Source organism: Protopterus annectens, chromosome 8.part1 (assembly GCF_019279795.1).
Source record: "Protopterus annectens isolate FY-2018-M chromosome 8.part1, PAN1.0, whole genome shotgun sequence".
NCBI lineage: Eukaryota > Metazoa > Chordata > Ceratodontiformes > Protopteridae > Protopterus > Protopterus annectens.
In genome coordinates, this window is record NC_056742.1 from 148191633 (window position 1) to 148215734 (window position 24102).

Below are 24102 nucleotides of genomic sequence, written 5' to 3' on the forward strand. Positions count from 1 at the left end.
AGAATTGAGATCTCTGTTTAGTAAATGTGATAAGACTAAGATGAAATACAACCTTACTTATAAAGAATATCTAGCTCTCAAAGACCTGAAAAGAAATAATGATGTAATAATAAAACAAGCAGATAAGGGAGGGCTGTGGTTTTAATGGACAGAGTATATTATATGAGTAGATTTTCCAGTTTTTATCTGACACTAATACATTTAAGAAGGTAACACTTCAAGAAGTAAAAATTGTATAACACAAGTTAACATGGCTATTTATGATATGCAAATAAGTAATGACATATCAATTGATATATTCAACTACTTCTCTACACCATGTCCAAAGATCCCCAAATATACGGGATCCCGAAGATACATAAGTCGTTAGAAACCCCCTGAGACCTATTGTCTCAGGTAAGGGCTGGATAACGAAACTATATCCAAATATTTACAAATTACTTTATCTGAACTACTACCTAAATGTGGAAGCATAGTGAAGGATAGCACACATTTCTTAAGGAAGCTTAAGTTATGGTACACAACAGCTTCCCCAGCTTTATTTTTGTAACTTTGGACATAGAATCACTATTCACTGTTATTCCTATTGACTATGGAGTAGAAGCCATTAGAAGGTTGTTATTGTCTAGTACCAACAAACACCCTCGAGATGTGGAAAATATATGTTCTCTTCTTCACTTAGTATTGACTAACAATATTTTTATTTTTGATGGCACACCATATAAACAGCTAACAGGAGTTGCCATGGGTACATCTGTTGCTAATACTTTTGCAAATCTTGTATTGTTTCAGTGGGAGAAAGAATATATTTTGAGTAATAAGCATGCATTGAATATACATGTGAAAAGCTATGCTAGATTCGTAGATGATTGCTTTTTCATATGGGATGGTACAGAGGAAGATCTTCTCTTGTTTGTCACATATATCAATAACACTACACAATTCTTTAACTTTAAAATGTGTTCATCTTCCAATGAGATTGTATTTCTAGATGTGAAAGTGTATAAAAGGATGAAACAATACATACTATGGTACATAAAAAAGATGTGCATACAATAAGATATCTAGATAGTAATAGTATGCACCCCCCACATGTGTTCAAAAGTATAGTTAAGTCACAACTAATTACAATAAGCAGATTAACAACAGAAGAGCAGGTATATTTGAATGAGACATCCATAATGAAAGCTGAATTTTTAAGAAGTGGATACTCTGAGACTATTATACAGAAAAATATTGATATGATAGTTGATGGTAGGAAAACAAGCTATAAACCAATATTTTTAGAGGAGAATATAGATGCAGATAATGGTAATTTAGTGCCTACTAAAAAGAAGGACACTAGATTAAGATATATAACAACCTTCTCAGGTTACTCTAATCAAATTAGTAACATAATATATAAAAATTGGCCTATACTTATGGCCATGCCAGAGTTAAGTGATATAGTAGGATCCAGACCTAGTTTTGCTTATAGAAATAACCAATGCATGAAAAACATGTTGTGTTATAAGGATTTTGACATAAGGCACAATGTTGGTTATAGTAACAAAGGGACCTACAAATGCTATAACTGCACCTGCTGTGCTGATATTTTTGAAGGGGACAATATTTTTATACACCCCATAACGCATAAGAAGTTTTATTTTCATGTTAATGCTAATTGTAATACCACAAAGATTATCTACCTTGCCACTTGTGTAAATTGTCAAGCATTTTATGTAGGGAAGACTATACGGAGGTTGAAAGACCGTATAATTGAACATAGGTCTGAAATAAACAGACAAATACAGACTAATGCCCTATATAAGCACATACATGAGTTCAATACACATACTTTTAAATTCAGATGTATAGATGCAATACAAGTGGGTATGAGGGGGGGTGATATAAATAACCTTGTAGAAACAAGAGAACTAGAGTGGATAATAAGACTACAGGCTGAAAATCCACCAGGATTAAATAACACTACTAGTATAAAACCAATACTAGTTAAACGCCAACTAAATAACTTATAAAATACTACTAAAAATGATATACTATGTATAACACATTATTTGTACATATTTTTATGTTTTAAACATTTCTCTTTTAAATAACTTTTTAAAAAAAAGTTCATTGGCTGGCTGATCATGTGATTTTAATTGTTCCTCTATTTAAATGATGTAAATTTGTATATTGTGTAATACTGATGAAGGGTTGAGAGCCTGAAAGCTTCATTAAAGTTCTGTGTTTCTGTGACCACTGTTGTTCTCACGATAATAGATGCACCAATGTTTCCCTTAATGAGACTAATATAGCATACAACAAAATAGATATTAGTATTAATGAAATGTTTTATGACGGATTAATTGACCAAGGAACTTATAAATACTTGAAGGTAGAGAAACCAAAAATACCTACAATTTTTGGTATACCCAAAATACATAAATGTGAAACAGACCCTCCTTTTAGACCAATTGTGGCAGCAGAAGGGTCCAAAACATATCCTTTGGCAAAATATGTAGATACTAAGCTCAAGAAACTTTGGACATCTAAAAAAACAGTTTTAAGGGATTCCTGGGACTTATTAAAAGAAGTCTCAGATGAATTAAACCACGAAAACCTGTTATTTGTTACTAAAGACATTATCGATCTATTTTCCTCAATACCACACAAAGAAGGGATGGAAATGCTGGAAGAAATTATATATGAAGATAATACCTTAACGCAAAATGAAAAACTAGTTAGTATTTGGTTAATGGATCTTATTTTAAAGAATAATTTTCTGTTTTTCAATGGAGAATTTTATCAACAAACACAAGGGGTAGCTATGGGAGCTGCCTGTGTCCCTACCTACGCCAATCTGGTTCTTATCAAATGGGAAGAGAAATATATTTTTAATTCTGTATTCAACAATTGTTGAACATTATATCGTAGATTCCTTGATGATATAGCAATTTTTTGGACAGCAGGAATAGACAAGTTGAATGATTTTATGGTGTATATTAACAATACAACCAAGTTTTTAAAATTTACACATAAAATTTCTGATTATAATTTAATTTATTTAGATATAGAAATTTATAAGAAAGACATGCATTTTGAAAGTAGAGTATATAGGAAACCTACATTCTGCAATTCCTTCTTACATTATGAAAGTGCACATCCAAAACACTAAGAAAAATATAGCCAAGGGACAGTTTGTAAGAGGCAGCAGAATGAATAGTTTTAATCAAGATTTTATTATTATTGAATGTGATTTATTACAAAGCATGTTTTTAGAAAGAGGCTACCCATTTGATTTTGTAAGTCACATAAGAAAAGACGTAGAGGAAGGGAGGTTAACTAAATTTCAACCCATTATAAATAACAAAGGGAAAACCCTTGAATCAAATAAAGAGACAAATGGTGAAAATTATGGACTTAATTTAATTTTGGAATATAATGGTATTAATAACTTTGTAAAAAAGGTATTTTAAAGGAGTGGCAAACTTTTACAGCCATCACTGACTTAGATATTGTGAAGACCATACCACAGAAGATTACCTATAAAAATTCAATTAACATGAAAGGTATGTTGGAAAATAAGCAGGGAGGGCCACAAAATAAAGGAAGAAAAGGTACCTTTAAATGTGGCCGATGCAAACAATGCCCTTATATTCTTAATATAGATAAATACTATTTGGAAAGTAGAAGATGGGTTTATAGTACTGATTATCACAATTGTGATTCCAGAGGAATAATTTATTTAGCAGTGTGTAAAAAATATGGTTCCTTTTATATTGGAAAAACTGAAAGAATGCTCAAGACTGAAAGAATGCTCAAGAGAAGGATATACGAGCACATATATGAAATTTCAGTCAATACAGAAACTAATGCACTTTTTAAGCACTTTAAAAATTGTCCAGAAGCTGCTTTTGGATTCATGGTTTTGGAACAAATTAAAACCAATATTAGAGGTGGTCCTTGGGAAGACACGATAGAATTTAGGGAATTATGGTGGCAGGTATCCCTACAAGCAGACCACCCTCCTGGTTTAAATGAATTTATTTCCATCAAACCTTTATTAAAATTAAGGTCTGCCAAATTGTAAAGATGAAACAGGTACTACCTAGATTCGCCATGAGATGGCAGTACTCAATTGAGAGACAATGGGGCTGGATGCAGAATGAAGTTCATTTTTATTTATTTTTTATTACATTTTTTTAATATATTAAATGAATTTTTTAAAATGGTAATAGGGTACTTATATATAATCTGTAATGAATTTTTAGCGCAGTTTATAATTTACAATTGATATACATACTGAATGGTTTTATAATAACTATCAATGAGAATTTGGTTTTAAGTGTTTTTAATTAATTTTATTTGATTAATTGATTATTTAACTAATGGAACTATATATAACAGGTCACTAATGGATTTGTCATTCATCTGATGAAGTCTTTAATACAAGATGAAAACGCTTGTGGATATTAACTGGCGTTCATGCTGCTGTGATATTGTGTGTCTTCGTGTTTCTGGACTTGTAATAAAACTGGTACGATTCAACCGGAATTTCCTATCTGCACTTTTGTTTTTACTGGTTGGTTTTTGTGCAGAAGCTTGCAGTACTTCATTTCTTTTATCTTTTGTTTTAACTGAGAGATTAGAAATTGCTGATACTTAAGCATATGAAATTGACAGTTTAGTGCTCTCATAGCTAATGTGGCTGAGGTATAAACCTTTTTCCCCCACCTGTCTAGTGCTCTTGAATCCCTCTCAGAAGGTACTGGGTTTTTAGCCATGGAAGCCTTAGTCCCCTTGGGACGATGGGAGAGATAGTATCTGGATCAGCTACTGGGCTTTTGTAAAGAAATTTGTGGGAATCAGGTACTCTGTAGTATCTGTCAGGCTTAGCCGGAGCAGGAGGTAGAGAGTCTGAGTTGAAACTGGATTCTAAATAGACATCATCCACAATGTCCAAAACAGGTGGGATGGCTAGACGTCTGTGTTGGGGGAGTAAACTAAACTCTGAGCCTTTTCTTGGAATCAGAGTAATCCTGACCTTCCCAGTGAAAATGTTCCCTGATAGTGTGTAAAGTTTCCCCAAAAGAGTAGTCTTCAGGAGGGGAAGCTGAGGGAATAGAGTCCTCAGCATCAGAATCTTCGTAAGGAGAGAAGGAATAGTCTTGGTCCTGAGAGGAATCTGAAGAAATAGACAGTTGCTCAGAGGAAGCAGAATCTTCCTCTTGTCTAGGCCTTTTGTCAGGAGGGGGCTGTGAACCCCTGATAAGAGAAATCAAATCTTCAGCCATTTTGAGCATCTGTTTCTTAGGCATAGGGCCTTGAACAGGAGACTGAAGTGTAGGCTTTTTAGATTTAGAAGGAGTCTTAGACTTAAAAAACGTTTTGACTGTGAGAGTCGGTCTGAAAACGCCTTCAAAAACCGATGGCGTTTCAGAAGCACCGACGTCCTTAGAAGGTAAATCGTCGGAAGGGTCTGAAGTAAAAGGCTGCGTCGGCCTAGTACATTCCGTCAAAATATCCATAGCGGTCTCGGGTTCCAGAACTGTGGTAGTCAGGGGCTGCGTCGGAGCCTCACTGAGAACCGGAGAACCAGAGACCGGATCAACCGAGGCCTCGTAATCTGGCTTAGGCCTGGGCTGTCGGTGCTTATCCCTGTGCTTTTTGTGCATGCCGGTAGTCGGTAGCTCCGACGGCATGTTATAGTTAAATTTTCTACCAAAATAGTGTTGTGTGAAATCAAATCGTCTTTTAATAGTACGCTTATTAAACCTAGCTCAAAATCGACAAGAAGTGACGTCGTGATCAGGGCCTAGGCAAGGTATGCAATAAGAATGAAAATCCTTATGAGGTATTTGCTTCCCACAAGAAATGCAATTGTTAACTTTTTCTGACATCGGTCTGAGGCACGAAAAGTTTCCCCAGTGGGGTACTTAGCTTTACAGAAGACTTTGGTTTGAAATTCGAATTCGACAATCTCAGGAGTTGGCTGACCGGCACTTGCGAACTGCTTCTGCTTTGGGCACCGCGCGGCAAGAAAGACTGAAGGAAATGGCGTCGGTTGCAATATATGTACCCCTGGCACACTGACGTCAGGGATGAGGCGACAGCAACCGACGTCGGACCAAGACTTTGGAAATCCATCCGACTGCGGGACCGCCTGACGACAGGATAACCCAAGTGTGATGACTGCAGCAGGGTAAAAAGATGAACATCAGAAGACTAGTAAATTAGAAGTTAAACAAACAGAAGCTGAAGTTATAGAATACCTGTGAAGTGAATGATTTAGTGTAGAAAGCCTAACACAGATCATGTCACAGCATGAGGGAACGAGTCCCCAAAATAAGGAGTAATGGGTAGAGCGGGAGACATCTGAAAAAGAAATATGGACAAGGCAAAGAAAAAGAGATTTAATATAGTGCAATATTTATGCAAAGAGAAAGCAAAACTAATCAATACCAAAAAGCAGCACCAAAGATATTTGAAGAGAAATACAGGCGGAGGCATCTGGATATGGAAAATTTTCAAACACACAAAAAAAAGAAAACAACGGGGGAAAAGAGGTTTAGTAATGAAGAAGTTAAAGAAATGGAAACTGCAGTTATGGATTACCTGTGAAGCGAAGGATTTAGTGTACAAAATCCAACTCTGGTAATGTCACAGCATGATAGAACAGTGAGTGCCCAAATTAATGCAAAACAGGTGGAACACAATTAATCTGATCAGTTGCCACATGAAGATACTTTGGAGCCTTCAGTAGGAAACCAGTACAAAAGTTCAGTTTGAGTTGCACAGCAAGGGAAGGTACATGAAACAGTTACAACTCTGACCCAGTCAATGTTGTGGAGTGATGGGCCTGTGAGTTCCCATATGAAAGAGCAACAGATGACGCAGGATGCAGCTAAAGGCAATATGTCACAGGAAAATGTTCTGAAACCTTCTGCAGAATGCCCACAGGAAAGGGAGAACAAAGAATCTACCCCCATTTAGAAGATATGCAGATAAAGGAAGTGTAAAAAATAAGCAATTTATTGATGACCCAAAAAGTTTTATAGAGAATTGGCAAAAGGAAAAGAAATAACACAAAAAAAGAAGAAACAGACACATTTTGCAGAAATAACTATGAAGATCCTTTGGAACATAATAAAAATGTTGAATGGATAGAATAAGTAAAAGAAACTGTAAGGAATTGAAATGTACAGGACATTAAATGGGATGAAGTAACGGCTAGAGAAATGGAAGCAAAATTAAGGAAAACTCATAACTGGAAAACACCAGACCCAGATGCAGTATCTAACTTTTGGATAAAAGTATTACTATCTTTACATGAAGATTTAGCCCTGAGTAAGGACTGCTTACATGTGCACACTGAGCAGATGGCAACCTGGTTAACAACAGGAAAAATGATACTCCTCGTCCTTAAAAGTCAACCTGCAAGCTCTCCTAAAAACTATAGACCAATAACTTGCCTTCCAATGATGTATAAACTATATACTGGAATTGATGCTGGCAGAGTTTATAGTCATTCAGAAGAAAACTCAATCAAGACGGCACAGTGGTGCAGCGATAACATTGTCGCCTCACAGCAAGAGGTTCTCTGGTTCGATTCTCAGCTGGGGTGCCTTCTGTGTGGAGTCTGCATGTCCTCCCTGCATTCGTGTGGTTTTCCTCTGGGTGCTCTGGTTTAGTCCCACATTATAAAGATGTGTCTGGAGCATTTCTCCCCCAGCCTCCGCTGAAAATTGGCTCGTTCCAAGTTGGACTTTTCCAGTTAACAAATATAAAATAAAATAAATGGCAATAGATCAAAAAGGTAACAAAAGAAAGTCATATGGAACAAAGGATCATTTGTTGTTAAATAAAGTCATAATGGAGAATTGTAAAAAGGGAAATAATCCGTATGGATATAGTACAAAAAAGCATCTGACAGCATCCCACATTCATGAATAAAGGAGTGCTTACAGATGTACAAGACAGATCCTACATTGATCAATTACATTACAGTGACTATGAGATGGTGGCAAACCACTCTGCAACTAAGCTTTGATAAAGGACAAATTATTATTCCAGGGATACAAATTCAAAAGGGTGATATTCCAGGGTGATGCTTTGTCACCTCTGCTCTTTTGTCTTGCCTTGAATTCGACAGATTAGGTCATGGCTACAATTTGGCTCCCAGAAAACAACAAAGTATAAAGACTTCTCATTTTCTTCTTGTGTATGACTTAAAACTATATATATATATATATATATATATATATATATATATATATATATATATATAGTTCATCAGATAAGGAGCTGAAAGCAGAACTTGAAGTGGTCAAAACATTCTTTGTCATTTGGTCTTGATAAATGTGTAAAAGTAACATTTAAAGCAGAAAAGCTGTAGCACAAAGAAAATATCAGTTTGGAACAGGAATGAGATATAAAGGAACTTGAGGAGGAGAGAATGTATAAATATTTGGGAATTGATGAAGGATCAACAATAAAACATGAACAAATGTGAATAAAATTCAGTAAGGAATATTTTAGAAGACTAAAATTAATAGAAGACTAAAATTAATACTGAAAACCCCAAAAGGTGCTGGATCAGTTGGACAGAAAAACAAGAAAAATGCTTCATGCTTATGAAATGATACATAAAGATCAGTCTATGCCAAGATTATATATGGTATGGGCCTCCTCAAAATTGATTACATGTACAGATCTGCAAGCATAGGACTGCAAACATATCTACTGACCTCATCAGATCCAAACACAGTGCAAGTTTGGAAACATAAAGAGAGCAAGTCTAAGATGACTTCCTTGCTTAGTTTAGCAGGAGCATATCGGTGTCGAACAGGAATGGAAACCAAACCAGAAATAGACAAAAATCAGGCAGCAAACTGAATGTGATAAAAAACAAAGGAAAGAGCATAAGGAGAAAGATCAGATGTGAAGGCAAGAAATGTGCAAAAGGCATAAATACAGCTGGAAGTACAGAAAACTCCTGGGACAACCTCATGATGATCAGGATCTGATACAGGAATGGTTAAGGACTGATGTATTTAAACCAAAAGATGGAAGGTTAATATGGTGGCCGAGGATAGTGGACTATGTAAACATTGGTTTACAAAGTCCATTGAACATGTATGTAGGAGAAACAGACAACTGCAGGTTCTGTAAAATGGAACTGGAAACAGTTGCACATCTTGTTGCTGGGTGTGACACACCAATGGCAGAGGGCCTGTATTCAGAAATGCATAATAATGTGGAAAGACTTTTGCATTAGGGATTGTGTAAACATTGCAATATTGAAGTAGCTGAGAAGCACTGGAAACATGAGCCACAAAGCATTATAGAGAATGATGAAGTTTATATCACATGGGATCACCCATTGCCAACAGTTCAAAAAACAGATGCGAGTAAACTAGATACAGTAGTCCAAGAAAAGAAGACAAAAGTAGCATTGATCACTGAAATTGCTACACCCAATGACTACAGTGTCTTACGTACATACAGACACAAAGACATATAATAAAATACCAGGTTTGCAGGCTGAAATGAGGTCAGTGAGGAGGAAGGATACTCGGACAGTTCCAATAGTAGTAGCAGCAATAGGTTTTGTAAAAATGAATTTACAGTCTTATTTAGATATGCCACCAATACATGCATCTCTGTATGAATTGCAGGAGACACTTCTGGTTATATTGTGGGTGCTGCGAAGAGCAATTTTGGATAACATCAAAGATTGAAACAATACTAATTTTGTGAACTTTAATCATACTTTGACTTTGGAATGGGGTCCATTCCCATCATGGTATTAGAAACCCAAAAGACTTGGAGAAAGTAAACCAGGAAAGTACAGTTGTGCAAGTAAACTTACCATAACAGTAGATGTTCAAATGATCACTGCAGAAGTAGCCTTAGCTATATGGGTTATATTCTGTCAAGGATTTAACAGCTGGCCAGTTTCCAAAGCTTCAGGGGCACTTTCCATAAGCCCAAACTGTCAGACAGCTTGAGCTGAGTTGAGTAAAAGACAATTTTGGTGACGAGCCCTTCTGAGCTTTTCTGCCAACACAGGGAGGGAGCCTGAGCCCTAAAAGGACAATGCTAGGAATAACAAAAATTAAATGTCCGCACCCTGGCATAAACAATGCACCAAAAACTAAGAGTGATGGAGGGAAGGAGTGGCTTTTGCAGCAATGATTATTCGAACATCTACTGTACTATGATTAACATACTGACCAGTGCTGCAGTAGCCTTAGCTATATGGGTAGATTACCCTAGTTTACTAGATTTGGGAGGTGTAAAAATCCAGGAGCCCTGGAGAATGGTCACAGCAAAGCTTGATCTGGACCTAGAGAAGGAATCAAGCTTACAGTGCTTTCTAAAAGTATGTACAAAAAACAAAGTTACAGCTTCTAGAATCTCACCCTTTCTAAAAAGCCATACAAGAAGCCAAGGCCCTGGTAGAGTGCACCTTGATCCTACTCGAAATAGATTTTTTTTATACTGAGTATGACAAAAGGTAACAGCCTTAGAGAACCATTTGGAAATTGTTTTGACACAGACTGTCCCTTCATACCTTCACAAGAAAAGAACAATTGATCCAAAGATCTGAATAATTTAGTTCTGCCAAAGTAGCACCCGAGCTGTCTGTGGACATCCAAGTTATGAAGTATCTTTTCTCCCTCAGTTTTAGGTGCAGGAAAGAAAAGGGGGAGATTGATATTTTGGCTTAAACTGAGATACCACTTTAGGCATAAAGAGGATTAGTTTTCAAAGAAACCCTGTCCCTGTGGAAAATGAGATAGACTCACCATAACAGCTTACAACTCAGATAGTCTTCTTGCAGAGGTCACAGCAATCAGTAAAACTGTTTGTTCATGTTAATCTCAAGTCAGCCATGTTATTTGGTTTAACTGGAGCAAGTGTTTACATCTCTCACACAAAATTAAGATCCCAAGGAGGGGCCACCAGTTTACTTGGAAGCCTCTTGTGCAAAACCCCTTTAAAAACATTTTGACATCAGACTGCATTGAAAAAGGAGGATCCAGGGGCAGACATGCTGAAATTGCTGATAAATGAACCTTGACAGAGGAATAAGAAAGGCTATAGGATAGTAACTCAGACAAATATTGTAAAACCAGAGAACAACTAGCCTGAATGGGTGCTGGTTATGTTGCTGGCGTCAATTAGAACATCTTTTCCATTTCTGAATACATGATTTAGTAGTAGCAGGCTTTATTGCCTCCATTAGTACCTTCTGCAGGTCCTAAAATGATTGAAGACCCTAGCATCCAGATATTCAATTGAAGTTGACTGATGTGGAGGTGTAGCAAACATCCCCTGTTCTTGTGCAAGTACAACCAGTCTCTGAGGAACCTTGTGGTAATTACTCCTGGCTGTTTCCAAAAGAAGGGAGAACCATGGTTGCTTGGGATAGAAGGGAGTCACCACAATGATCTTCTAGGATTCCTTCTAAATCTACAGAACTACCCTGGATATTAATGGAAAGGGTAGAACATACAGGAACATTCCTCTCCCAGGAAAAGAAAATAAAATAAAAAAGACATCTGACTCCAGGTCTTCTTGCATGGAGTCCTAGAACAGAATCGTGACAGATGGTTGTTCAGAGAGAAGGCAAAAAGTGGTCTACTTGAAGAGTCCCCCACAGATGGATCATATCTTTGATGACCCCCTGATCTAGTTTCCATTTGTGAGGGACTACCTTGCTACTGCTCAGCTTGCCTGCCACATAATTTTGCTCTGACATAATGTGGGATGCCTATAGAGTCTGTAAAGGGGGCACGACCTGGTACCCACCCCTTGCTGATGTACCACATGACTGTGGTACTGTCTGTAACAACTTCAAGAGATCTCAGGGACCAAAGATGATTCAGAGAATTGAGTGTCTTTAGCAGGATAAGCATTTATTTTATATTTATGCACTAGTATCTGTCCTTGATGTCCCACACACACTGCACTTTTATCACTCCTAAAATTGCTCCTCAAGAAAAGCTCAAGGCATCTGTGGAGGATGACTGCTTTTGAACAGGGATGGAAGAAGGGGAGGTCTGGATTTAAGGATATCTGTTTTTTGCACCAAATGACTTATTTTCTGACAAACTCCAGAACTGGGATTTAAAGAAACAAAGGGTATCGATGCTAGGACTAAAGAGACTTTAGATACCAGGGGTATCATAATAATCACAGACTTAGGACACACAAAATCCTTAGGTATTCCCTCAAAGCAAAGTGTGAATGAAAAACCTTAGAAACAGATCTAGATATAGATCTTTTTTTTTTTCCTGTGGAGGAAATGCTCTTTGAAATGAGATGTAGAGCTTATATCCCAGGAACACAATCCTGTGTGAAGGAGTTAAAGACTTTTGAATATTTTCTTGGAATCCCAGCTTGTGTAAGACATCTCACCCAAAAGAGAGACTCCTGATACTTTAAAAAGGACCCTGCAAAGATAAGCAGTGTTATCTAAATAAGGAAAAATGTGGATACCCTGCAGCCTACAATGAGCTACAGCTGGAGCTAGACACTTTGTGAACACTCTTGGTGCAGTGGACAGTCGAAAGAAGTAAGGCAGAGAAATGATAATGTGATCTAAACACACAAAACCTTAAGAAACACCTGCACTCTGGATGAAAAGGGATGTGTTGATAAGCATCTTTTAAGTACAGTGATACCAGGAAACCTGGAAGACAAAGAAGAGGTAACAGGTTGTGAAATTACATCATTTTGAATTTGGGCACAATCACAAACAGGTTTAGGAAAGAAAGATACAGAACTGGTCTCCAAGCATTTTTTCCCTTTGGCACTAAACTGGTTCTAGCACTACTTGGGACATCATACGATTAAGAACCAGTAGTAACAAAACAGTCTGACCTGGAGGATGAGTAATGACTCACCGGAAAGGAGGAATTTCCTTCCGCTACCATCTACAACCTTGGTGCATTACCTTCAGAATCCATTTTTCTGAAGCTATCTGTTGCCAAAGAGGAAAATGGAGATTTAGACTTTCTGGAAGAAAACAGGGGACAGGGTGGGGTGGGGGGGGGGGTCACATGGTCTCTTGAATAATCATTCAGACTTATTGGACTGCCCTTAGTTTTGGGAGGTTTGATGCTTCTTTCTGGAATCCCCCTGCCATTTCTTAAATGTCTGTTTATGTGTACTTTGATGAGACTGCTTATTCTGCTGGATGAAGTGTTAGAGAATCCCTAGAAAATTTGGAAAAGGAGGGCTGAAAAATCATAAGAGATTCCCTAGATCAGCTTATCCCTTTCTTCACACTTTTTGATCACTTCTGTAGTAGTCTGACCAAAAACTACGTCTCTATTCACAGAGTAATTTAAAATGTCATTTTTAAAATCATGTGGGAAGTTTTGGGAATGCAGCCATGGAAACCTCCTCAAAACAGTGCCAGTGGCATAGCCCTGGAAGTAGTATCAGCTAAGTAGTGGCCTGTGTAAAAGAAGAAACTAAATTATTTTTAGCAGAGTTTTTCCTCACAAGAAGAAACTGCAGATAAAACATTCCTCATACTTTCACAATTTAGTCAGAACAAACTAACATATGAGCCTGACAATTCAAAAGAAGTATACACCATTATCCCCATACTTGTCAATAATTTCCCATCCTTATCAAAATGAGTGGGATTTGGATTAACTAAGTGATCAAATAAAGCTAGAGTTGGTGGGTCAGGTTTGGGAATTATGTATGAAAACTTAAAAGACTAGGTATCTTTACACATTCTACTTACCTTTTTAGAGGCAGCTGGCTGACCATCAGGAAAAGTGCAGGCAATAGCACACATCTTCTAAAGCAGACAGAACAAGAACAATAATTGTAGTTTCTGGAAATTCCTTCTGTAACAACTCACAGTACTTTATGAGGGACTAAGAAACATCAGTGATCTCGGATTGAAAACACTGGCACATTCCATCAATAGTCTCAGAGAAAAAGAAATCTCACGGGGAGCATCAGAAACTGAACTCTTCTGAGTCTGAATCAAAAATCTGAGGAGAAAAGCCTGTAACTGTCTTCATCCTCATGGTCAGATTCAAAATCTTGACTGTCTTCAGGAAAAGAGGTATCCCTCTCTCTTTTACCTAAAACTACTTTTACAAGAAGATTCAATAGCCTGAATTAAACACTGATCCAGACCCAGTAAACTACGACTGTCAAAATAAATTTTAGAGGAAGTAGACACATACTTGGTTTTCTGCCTTCTTTTTGACTGGAAAAATGGGTGATCATGTTACCAATGGCAGGAGCAGCTTCTCTAGTGACAAGCATAGCAATCTGAGAAAACAAGGAAGCCTTCCCTGTTTCCGATCCCAGGGCCGACAAGAGTGTCTCTCCCTAGCCCACTGAGGGAACCCCAACAGCTGCAGAGACTATGGTTAATCCCCAGTCCATAATAGCTGTAGGTGCTACATTAGAGGGATCTGGGGAAAAAGATGAGCACTCTGAGGTACAACAAATGGCCATAGCAGAGTCACCCACCTATGACTGAGGCAAACTGCTAACCTGCTGTGGTGGCAAAGCCTGTTTAACTTTTTTTGTGGCTGGAAGAAGGACCAACCATGGGACAAGTAATTAATTCCATGTCAAGCCGAAAATGGAGCCTTTTTCCTACGGAAGACAGACACTGCAGTCTGTCTAGGACAACAGGTAAAAGTATATATTATAAGGGGTTTTGTGAGGGATTCATCACTCCTAGTCCAACTGTTACACTCATAAAAAGAGTTTGAAGACGTGTACTTTTGATTATAGTTCTGTTCAACAAATCTGTTTGACAGCTTTACAACATAACAGATAATTGTCGTTGAAACAAATGCTTACGATAGCAGGGAACCTTTACTGACAGCTTTCACTAACACTTCATGAATGGACCTTGTATAGTCCTTACACCTGTGCAGCCTCCAAAAACTATACAGCCGGTAGACTTCCATATATTTTTATCATGGTTTTAGATACAGACATGTCACTCAAACTATCCTGTTAAGAATCATGGAAAATTTCCTTCTAATGAGAGATGAAAAGTTTTGTTGTCCTGCAGTCCTCAATTATCTCTTTGCAGAGTTAGGTATTGCCAGCCAAAGTCTGGTTGCCTGAAGACAATGTATACATTCACTGCTGTGTTCCTCTCAAACTTAGCCCTGCCTGACTCCATGACTGCAGAAAATTCAAGTGAGATTCCTTAAGGATCCCTCCTGAGCTCTTTTCTGTTCACCATTTAAGTGCTGCTTCTTACATGTTACACAAGGAGTAACTTACCACATCTACACTGATGATACTCAGCTCTGCCTTCATTCAACTTATATACTTATGTCTCCAGCAGCCCTGGAGACTTGTCTTCAAACATATGTGGCTAGTCTACTGCACAATGTGTGATGCTGAAACTGACAATGACGGAGTTTCCTGCACTGCAGAAACCACTTCTCACAGACGCTGTTTAATTAAGCTTTAAAACAAAGTTTGGTGTCTCTGATGCACTGTTTTGGGGGTGTTGCTGGAACATACTTGGTGGCAGCAAATGCTGAATCATCTTTTTAGCCTATAAGGAACATGTTCTGGGTTAAGCTATGTTATTGTTGTTTTTCGACTTTTCTCGGTTAGGGGTCGCCACAGCGGAACTCCAGTCTGCTACGGACTGGAAGTAGATTTTTACGTGTCGAGTTGCCAGCTCTGACGCGCAACCTTCAACGAAGGTACGCCCATTCACGCATGTCTCCACACAGAAGACGCTTTAGCTGAGAATCGAACAGGACAACGTCTTACTGTGAGGCGACAACGCTACCGCAGCACCACCATCTCAGTACACTCTCCTTTATTTGTAAAGTCTGGGAAAAATAATAGCAGGTTAATTTGTTGGTTGGTTAATGCTGGATTCTGATAATTCCCTAAGTAGGGAGGAAGCACTGGTATGTAAAGTGCCCCTATTCTTGTTGACAATCAAAGATGGGGACTTGCAATATAATGCTTGACATTCAGACATTTTCCATTGGAAGAAATGCAACTAAAATTATAGTGTTCCAGGATAAGAATTTTGGATTACATGTGGCTGTAGTTTGTGACAAGTTTGCTGGACCACCTTTAAATCCCATGGTGGTAAGAAGGTCTAAGTAGAAGCGTACTATTAAAAAAATGCTTTGCAAAGTTTAGAGGAAGCCAGGAAGATAAACTAGCACCCTCTTAAAACAAATTCATTAGAAATTCAAGGACAGAATGTATCGGAGCTGGGAAAGGTTCTACCCAATACTGCTCTACTCAAAAAAGAAAAAAAATCTTCTCCATTAATTTTTGTAGAGATTCCTCACAGTGTTGTTATGGGAAGATAGCAGAATGGAACGGACAGGTGAAAAAAACATAGGCTGCCAGGCTAGCAATGTAATCAGAGAAACCACAATCAGTTTTAGGCTAGAGATGTGCAGATGAAGCATGCCTGTCAAGTGAGACAGAAGTTCTGCAGTCAGATCTAAATTTGAAGTTGAGTACAGAAACAGAGGTCAAAAGTAGGGGAACCATCTTAGTAGAGGTCACTAAGGAAAAATGAGGATGGCTTATTTTTCAATGTGCCTGCTCTCTGAAATAATCTTTATTAAGATGTATTGTAAATGCCTATCTCATTTTATATTCTTTCACCTTGTTTTTGTTGTACATATTTAGTTTGCATAAACTGTTTCTTCCAATTAAATGTGCAATATTCATTTGCCTGAAGTCTGTACTCCTGGGCACAGAATGAAAATTGTCCTTATGTTAAGTGAATGAATAAATAAATAAATAAATAAATAAATAAACAAACCAACCAAGTCTGTCACTTTGTTGCTGACAGACAAGCTGTGAGGAAGTAAGATGGACTTACCCAGGGTTGACAGCTATCATGTTGAACTTCCCTGAAAAATGGGCTACAATGACAAAGCAGTTGGAAGAAATCTCCCATTGCCACATCTTTAGTATATGTAAGTTGTCCTCCTCAGGGAACCAAGTGCTCTGGACTGTATTCCCCAGGAATTGTCCACTCCATCCAACCTGGCAAGCACCCATGGTCACTGTGGCTTTGGGTGGAGAAAGAAGAAATGACGACCTAGCAACAGTTGTTCTGACTGCATCCACCTGGAAAAATAACCTTTGCCTACTGAGTTATTATTATCTTTATTGACACAGGTTGAAAGAGAATATATCATTGTGTTTGTAGCTTCTGTTGCAGATCTTCAAGTGATATCTTGGTAAAGGAAGTAGAAGTATTGCCATTGGCACTGATCACAGAACTTGCAGAATCAATCCTGTTGATATTTTGGTACTATCATAACCTTATTGTATGTACTCTGTAAAGGCGTAGAAATGCTAGCATAGACACTGCATTGAACATCTTTCCCATAAACTCTAACGTCTAGGTCGGTTAGAATTGGGACGTCTTGTGATTGATGGTTATCCCAAATTGTGGACAAGTCTACTACACTTGATCTTCAGCTTGTACCAGTAAATGCTTGGTTGGAGCAGTAATGAACCCGTCACCCCAAAATAGAAATACACAGGATCCTTGCAATGTGAAGTGAGATGCCAATACTGCGATACACACCCTGGGGCTGTGGTGAGGTCAAAGGGCAGGATTCTGAACTGGTAATGGTTGGCTCCCAGCCTGAAATGCAACTAGATCATCTGTTCATTTTATGTGATAGTACAAATCTTGAAGGTTGGTTGATCCCATCCAGTTGTCCTGCTCTGAAAGGGAAAATTGGATTGAACCAAGAATAATTAGGACTTAGTGTGATGAACAGAATTGTTCAACACACCGAGACTTAAAATTGGTCTCCAGTATCCTGTTTTATTTAGGCACTAGAAGAATCTTGAGTCAGTTATGAATTCTATTGGTCTGCAGAGATCTTTTGGATGACTCTAAGCTGTTCTTGAATTCTAGGAATGCTGCTTCTTGGGTAATGGGGTGGAAGGGAAAAGGAGAATGATATAACCTCTGCAAATGTTTTTCTGCAAGGATGCATCCTTCGTTATGTTTAGCCATGCTTCCTGGTGTAGAGATTAGAGACCCCTGCAAAGGAAGGCACTGAGGTCTCCTTTCAGGAGTGCTGACAAGGTCTAACAGAAGTATCTCTAAACCCTTGGATTTGCAGAAGTCCTCTGCCACTGGGGCATTTTCAGCCATTATCACTCTCTCCTCTGCCTTGGGGGAAACTATCTCCACATGTGTCCTGTAAAGGACCCTCAGACTTCCTGAAACACATACATTGATGTCCCAGTTGATTACTCGGAAAAAAATCTGTCAAGGGGATGGAAAAAAAGTACGCCCATGGCAGACCGGGTCTTTCTGTCCTTATCTGTAGCCAAATCAAGGAGAACTGTCAAAGGAAGCACTGACGAAAGTTGAATTAAAAGACACCACAGAATCACTGAGGTGCATCCAGGCATGTTTCCTGAACCCACAGCCCTAGAGAAGCCTCCTGCAGTATGCAAGATAATGCTCATGGATGGATTGAATATCATCCATAGGACAACCTGAGAGAAACTACTGAAGACTGAGCCAAAGCAGTTTTGGTTCCAGAAAGTGAACTGGATAATCAAATCTGTTTGTAGTGTCTTAAATGTACTTCAGGATTGAATGGCTGTGTTGGTGGTACAAGTGGGTAGGATCCAAGATAGAGCCTGGATAACATATTAGACAAAAATGACGGAACCGGGTAAAAAAACTCCTCCCTCTTACTCAGAACTGGAGCTTCCAAGGAAGGAAGGTAGGGGCTGCTCCTGGATCAATCCTCTAAGGGAAAATGGATTTTATGGTCAAGACTCCGAGGAAAGGGATGGATGTAAAAGGTCAGGACTGAACCAAACCCCTTAGATCTGGTGTCCCAAACCCACTCTGGTCCGAGGGTATCTAAATAGAAATGGTCAGGGATATTGAAAGAGTGAATGAGGACACATTTCTCTAATCCAGTTCTAAACTTCTCGGGGGAACCATTGGCTGGGTAGGAAAAAGGGCAAATTAGACTCAGCAGATGCACTCACAAATCCATGAAAGGGTGGAACTGGAAAGACCCCCACCTGGATTTGAGCAGCAAGAAATTTCACATAATCTTATCCAAATCCTAAAAAAGTTGAGTGGGAAGGAAAAATTGGAAGGTAAGGATCTAATCACTAAAGACTTAGGATATAATGTAGAAATAACAGCTACGCCTGTCAGATCTGAGGAGAAATTAGGATCCTAAGAAGACCATAGGGGCTTTGGATTAAAACAATTAGAAGTTTTGTACTTACCATAACTTGGCATCTGTGTTGTCCAATTTCATTCTTCCTCTCTGATGGGTCTTAGGATCCAATATCAGACTCAATTTGGCCTCTTCACAAGACGTATGAAGCTCCTCCCTCTCCCATGATGGCTCACACTTAACATCAGCTTATTATTTCCTGTCCGGTGAAACTCATGATAAACACTGCAGTCCTAAACAGTATACATCAAGATTGTTGTAAGTTAAGAACTACAATAAAATCTTGTACATAAAAGAAAGCTATCGATAGTTATAAAACACTTGCACCAAAGCAGAAAAATAAAGTCGTAGAATAAACTGTCACAATAATGGAGGAAAAAGGCTGGTAAAAGATGAAAGTGCTTACTGGATGTCAAATTAATAAAGTTTTCTTTGGGACTTTATTCCATTTCAGGCGTTATCTCCATTAATATTTATAAAACAGTTTAAAAAATGGTAAAGAGAAGAAAATTTCCTCAGAAGTATAGGATAAACTTGATTTCAGATTAAATTTGAAGAAACAGAAAGAAAAAAAAAGAAGAAATAACTTATCTTTCACAGAAAACTCAACAGCTGAAGGTAACCACATCTGAATTCTAAAGTGGCAAACGAGATCAGAGGGATGTTAGGCATAGTGTTATGGGTAGGGAAGGAGCTTGAGAGTTTGTTGGTGGCCACAAGCTAGAATAACAGCCGAGCTGGATCTGAGTATCGGATCTGAACCCATATGTTGAGGAAGAATGTCCCTCTTAATCCTTCCTAAAACTAATGACTTTTAGAGAAATTGTGGTGAATTATACTTAATAAGTAATAACAATAATTGAGTTATAGACTTCTTTTATGTCAGAAAATGTATATTAATTCACAGAATGTTATTTTGTCACCGTCTCAATTTAATAGTACTAATATTTTAAAAGTGTCCCTGACTGTCCCTGATTATTTTTGGATTTGTCCCTGATTCTGGTGAGATTTGTCCCCAATTGTTTGAGACCTATGAGCGGAGGTGTCAGGGTAACTTTGAAGGAGGGGGTGGGAGATGAGCAAGAAATGGTAGATGTCAAGGAACTGATTCTGGCATCTGGATTTGGAAAGGAAAGAATTATGTGGATTGGTCAATTTTTGCCACCCTGACAAGGGTGATGTTTGTGATGTATCTAACTCTGCCCAGTTCGGGCATACTGAAAAAAAGAAAAAAAAATCTCCAGGCATACAAGGCCAGTATATTTGTCACTGCAGTTGGCTGCACTCCACTTCCCCGCCCAACCCATGATCAGTGCGGTTCCAGCCCAGTGGAAAATTACTGGAGACACTAAAGGTAAAATAGTGCAGCTGGTCAGGTAATGGTCAGCTGGCAAGGGGGGATGTATGTAAATGGGAGAAAAAAGTATTATATAATTGGTGTTAATAGACTTTATGATTTGTTATAAAATTACCTATGTATTTATTTTAGTCATCTGTTACTTAGATAATTAAGCTCATTAGGCACTGAGGCCACTTTTTAGAAGCAACCTAGTCATGCCATCTAGTTATTCTTGCCCAGAATCACAACGTTTGCAAGAGCAGACGGGGACCCAGACTCATAACTGCAAGATGAAGCTTGTTAGCAGGTCATGGCCTTCAAAGTCAACATTATATTGTCAGACTGAAAAAAGCATCATTGCAGACAAACTAAAATGCAAAGTCCATAAATAACTGAATATAAATATCGATATCTTCAGACAATCATGATAACAACTCTTGGGAGGTAGTTAGCTTTTATTTACACAAGATTAGACAATCTCTAACGTTATCAGTATCATGTACATCATAGTTGTCCAGTTAAAAATTAATGAGCATTTCCTAATGTCCAGTTTGCCTTAATCTGTACTGCTGAAAGAATCTGGTAATATAGCTTCAGTTTCTATGATTGTATACTTTACTGGTCTACAATCATATGCTTGACTGTGGGTACAACTGTAATTTCTTGCTTAACACTTCCAGTAGAAGATTAACTATTATAAAGTATGTTATACAGAGGCATTTGGTAAATTAAAAAAAAATATTACAACAGGGCTAACCAGACAGTAGTGTGAACATTGGCTCTAGGTGATGGGCATTGCTGATGTGACATGCCTTCCCTATGTACAAAATGGGAAGAAGGGACTGATACTAATGCTAATATCTCAGCTCCATGGAACAGTGGGATAAAGTTCTGGCTATGGTCCACATTAGCTGGACTGAGATGGTCTCTCAGGGCCAGTTTTGTGTATCCTTGAGCTGATACTACACATGCCAAATCCATATGAGGAGGGAGCCAGTCTAACTAAAGTAAAAAAAAAAAATAAAAAAAATAAAAAAAAAAAAATCCACCATCATGTATTGTAGCATGCAAAATGAGAGTTCCCTGCTTGGTGACTATTAAGATTCATCTTTAAATACAGTTAAAACCCAGATCTTCAGACCACTGCCATGGGGGTGGTCATCAGACAGGATGATGAGGAATGGAAGTGATCTCCTTTTATGTCCTCCTGGATGACATCCTTCCCGTTGGCTGTAGTCTGTGTACATGATTTATGGAAGAGGGCTGGTGGTTGGCAGGCATGAGGGGTGAGAAAAAAAATGGGGCTCATATGATCAGTGGAAGTAGCCATTGTATCTTTTGCCTAAACGCTGTTTACAGATGAATCCACTGCTATAGGTAGAATGAGAAGTTCCTGTCAAGTGAGGACAAATAAAAAAAAAATCATGGAATGCATTACTGGTGGACAAGTGGTACAACAGTTAGTATTGCTGCTTAAGTACTTTATTCTGTTGTTCGGTTCCCAGTTGGGACTCCTTTTGTGTGAGGTCTGCATCTTCCCCCCTAATTTTTTGTCAGTCTTTACTGGTGTGATCCAGTTTCCTCGCACATCTCAAGGACATGCAAATAGATGCATTTGTGACCTACTAAACTGACAAAAGTTAGGCTTGCGTATGTATTTGCAGAGGCATAGCTAAGGTGGAATAAAGGGGGCAGCTGCTTCAGGTGTAAGGTGTTAGGGAGCATTGATTAACAGATGCTGTCCAGTCAGTACTGCAACATCAGCTTTGGTGGTGAGGCTGAAGCTCTTCAGTGCTACTTATGGTATAAGTTTTAGCAAGTGGTTTGCTACAGTTTTTTATTGAGTTTTTTTGTTTTCTTTTAGTCTTAAAGCAGAGGACTTTTTTTGTGGTCCTCAACTTAAGAGTTGAGTGATACAAAAATGGACCTGTCTTCTGAGGAGCACAGGATATTGGGGAAAGGTACTTTTTGTGCTCCTCAACTTAGAGTTTTTGTAGAACACATCCAGCTTGCTCCTAAGGTGAGGAGGTGGGGAGTGCCAGATTGAGGAATACTGCATTTTTAACTCCTCAACCTAAGAGGAGAGGGGCACCATATTGGGGAATGACACAGGGCACCAAATGAGACATTTTGCATCCTATGATGGAATGATGTCCTATCCAGGCTTAGGTCTATGGTTTGTCCTCACTGAATGCTGGCACAGCTCTATGGTTGGTGTTCACTGAATGCTGGCACAGGTTCTCCTACAATAGTGTGATCCTGACTGGGTATCAGAAAATAATTGGCTCAAACACAATTGAATTGACTGTTCATTTATGTGTGACATACCATCATCTTCCTCTTTGCCATTGGGAGCGGCAACAAACACTGGTTCTGCAGGCCAACAGTGCTCCTCTTCCCAAGTCAACTTCTGTTTTGTCTGAATATCAAACTTCATTATCTGTGGAACAGAGCAGATACAATGTGTCAAGTGCTAAAAAGTGATGCTTCTTCCTAAGCTGAGACTAAAACTTTATCACAAGTCATTAGAAAAATTATTCTATAAACAGTATTAGATGGCATCAAACTGGTAGATTTTGTGGTTCATTGCAATTCAATTTTTGATCCCATTAATTCTGAATACCTGCAGAAACTCTATAATTAATAAGTAACAGAGAAAGATGATTTCTCCTCCAGCCATCCCATCCTATCTCTGCCATCATGCAGTCTTACAATGCATATTCTTTTTAAAGTAGTGGACCAAGCAGCAGTCAGTACTATACAAGTATCTCTCTCTATCTATCTATCTATCTATACGTGTGATTATTTAATGAATGGTCGACATGTCACTTGGTCAACATACAAAATATGTACAACAACATGTTGAACCCTCATTACATTGCAAACACATCACCACTCAGTACATCAGAACATTTCCTTTTCTGATGAACTACCCATAACCTGACCACATTCAGCTCAAATTTGTCTGAACAGCAGTAGTGCTATGGGAAGAGCTTTTTTAAATTCAGATGCATGTTAGGGTTAGGATTAGTAGACATTACTAACGTTAACAGGGAGGCTTTTCCCCTGTGTATTCATTGCTCCTTCATGATCAGCTTTCACCTGTGAATATGTTATCTGGGGATTCCACTGTAACTTATCACGTTACAACTGCAAAAGGAACCAACTCACCAAACACAATTGTTTGCCAGGGGAAGCCTCCCTTCACTACCCCACACCTCTTAATAAATACAAATATAGTCAAGCAAACATGAAGCATAGAGAAATCTCGAAAAAGAAAGCAATCACTGCTAATGCACACTTAGAAGCCACAATGGTGGTGATTTCCAATGGAAAACGTGGTTGTGGAGTTCAGCGTCGTCAAACTGCACTCAGAGTGGGAGTGGGTTCCTCATGAAGTCTGCACTTGATGAGCAATAGAGCAGACAATGTCTAGGTTTTCAAAATTCTTTAAATAAATATTTTTACACTTTCACATTCTTATTCTTATATTAACTATTCTCTTCATCTGTAAAGCATACTACTTTTCCTATTATCACAAGATTT

The 24102-nt window shown here is 38.4% G+C and overlaps 1 protein-coding gene across 1 annotated transcript in view; it reads right to left on the bottom strand.

Annotated features, from left to right (window-relative positions):
• The window catches only part of BCO1 (beta-carotene oxygenase 1), a 433849-nt gene that overhangs the window by 23730 nt on the left and 386017 nt on the right, over positions 1-24102 (bottom strand). The window contains exon 10 of the mRNA XM_044081793.1: positions 22885-22996. Coding sequence (XP_043937728.1) covers positions 22885-22996 — 112 coding nt within the window. The remainder of the gene's footprint in view (positions 1-22884; positions 22997-24102) is intronic.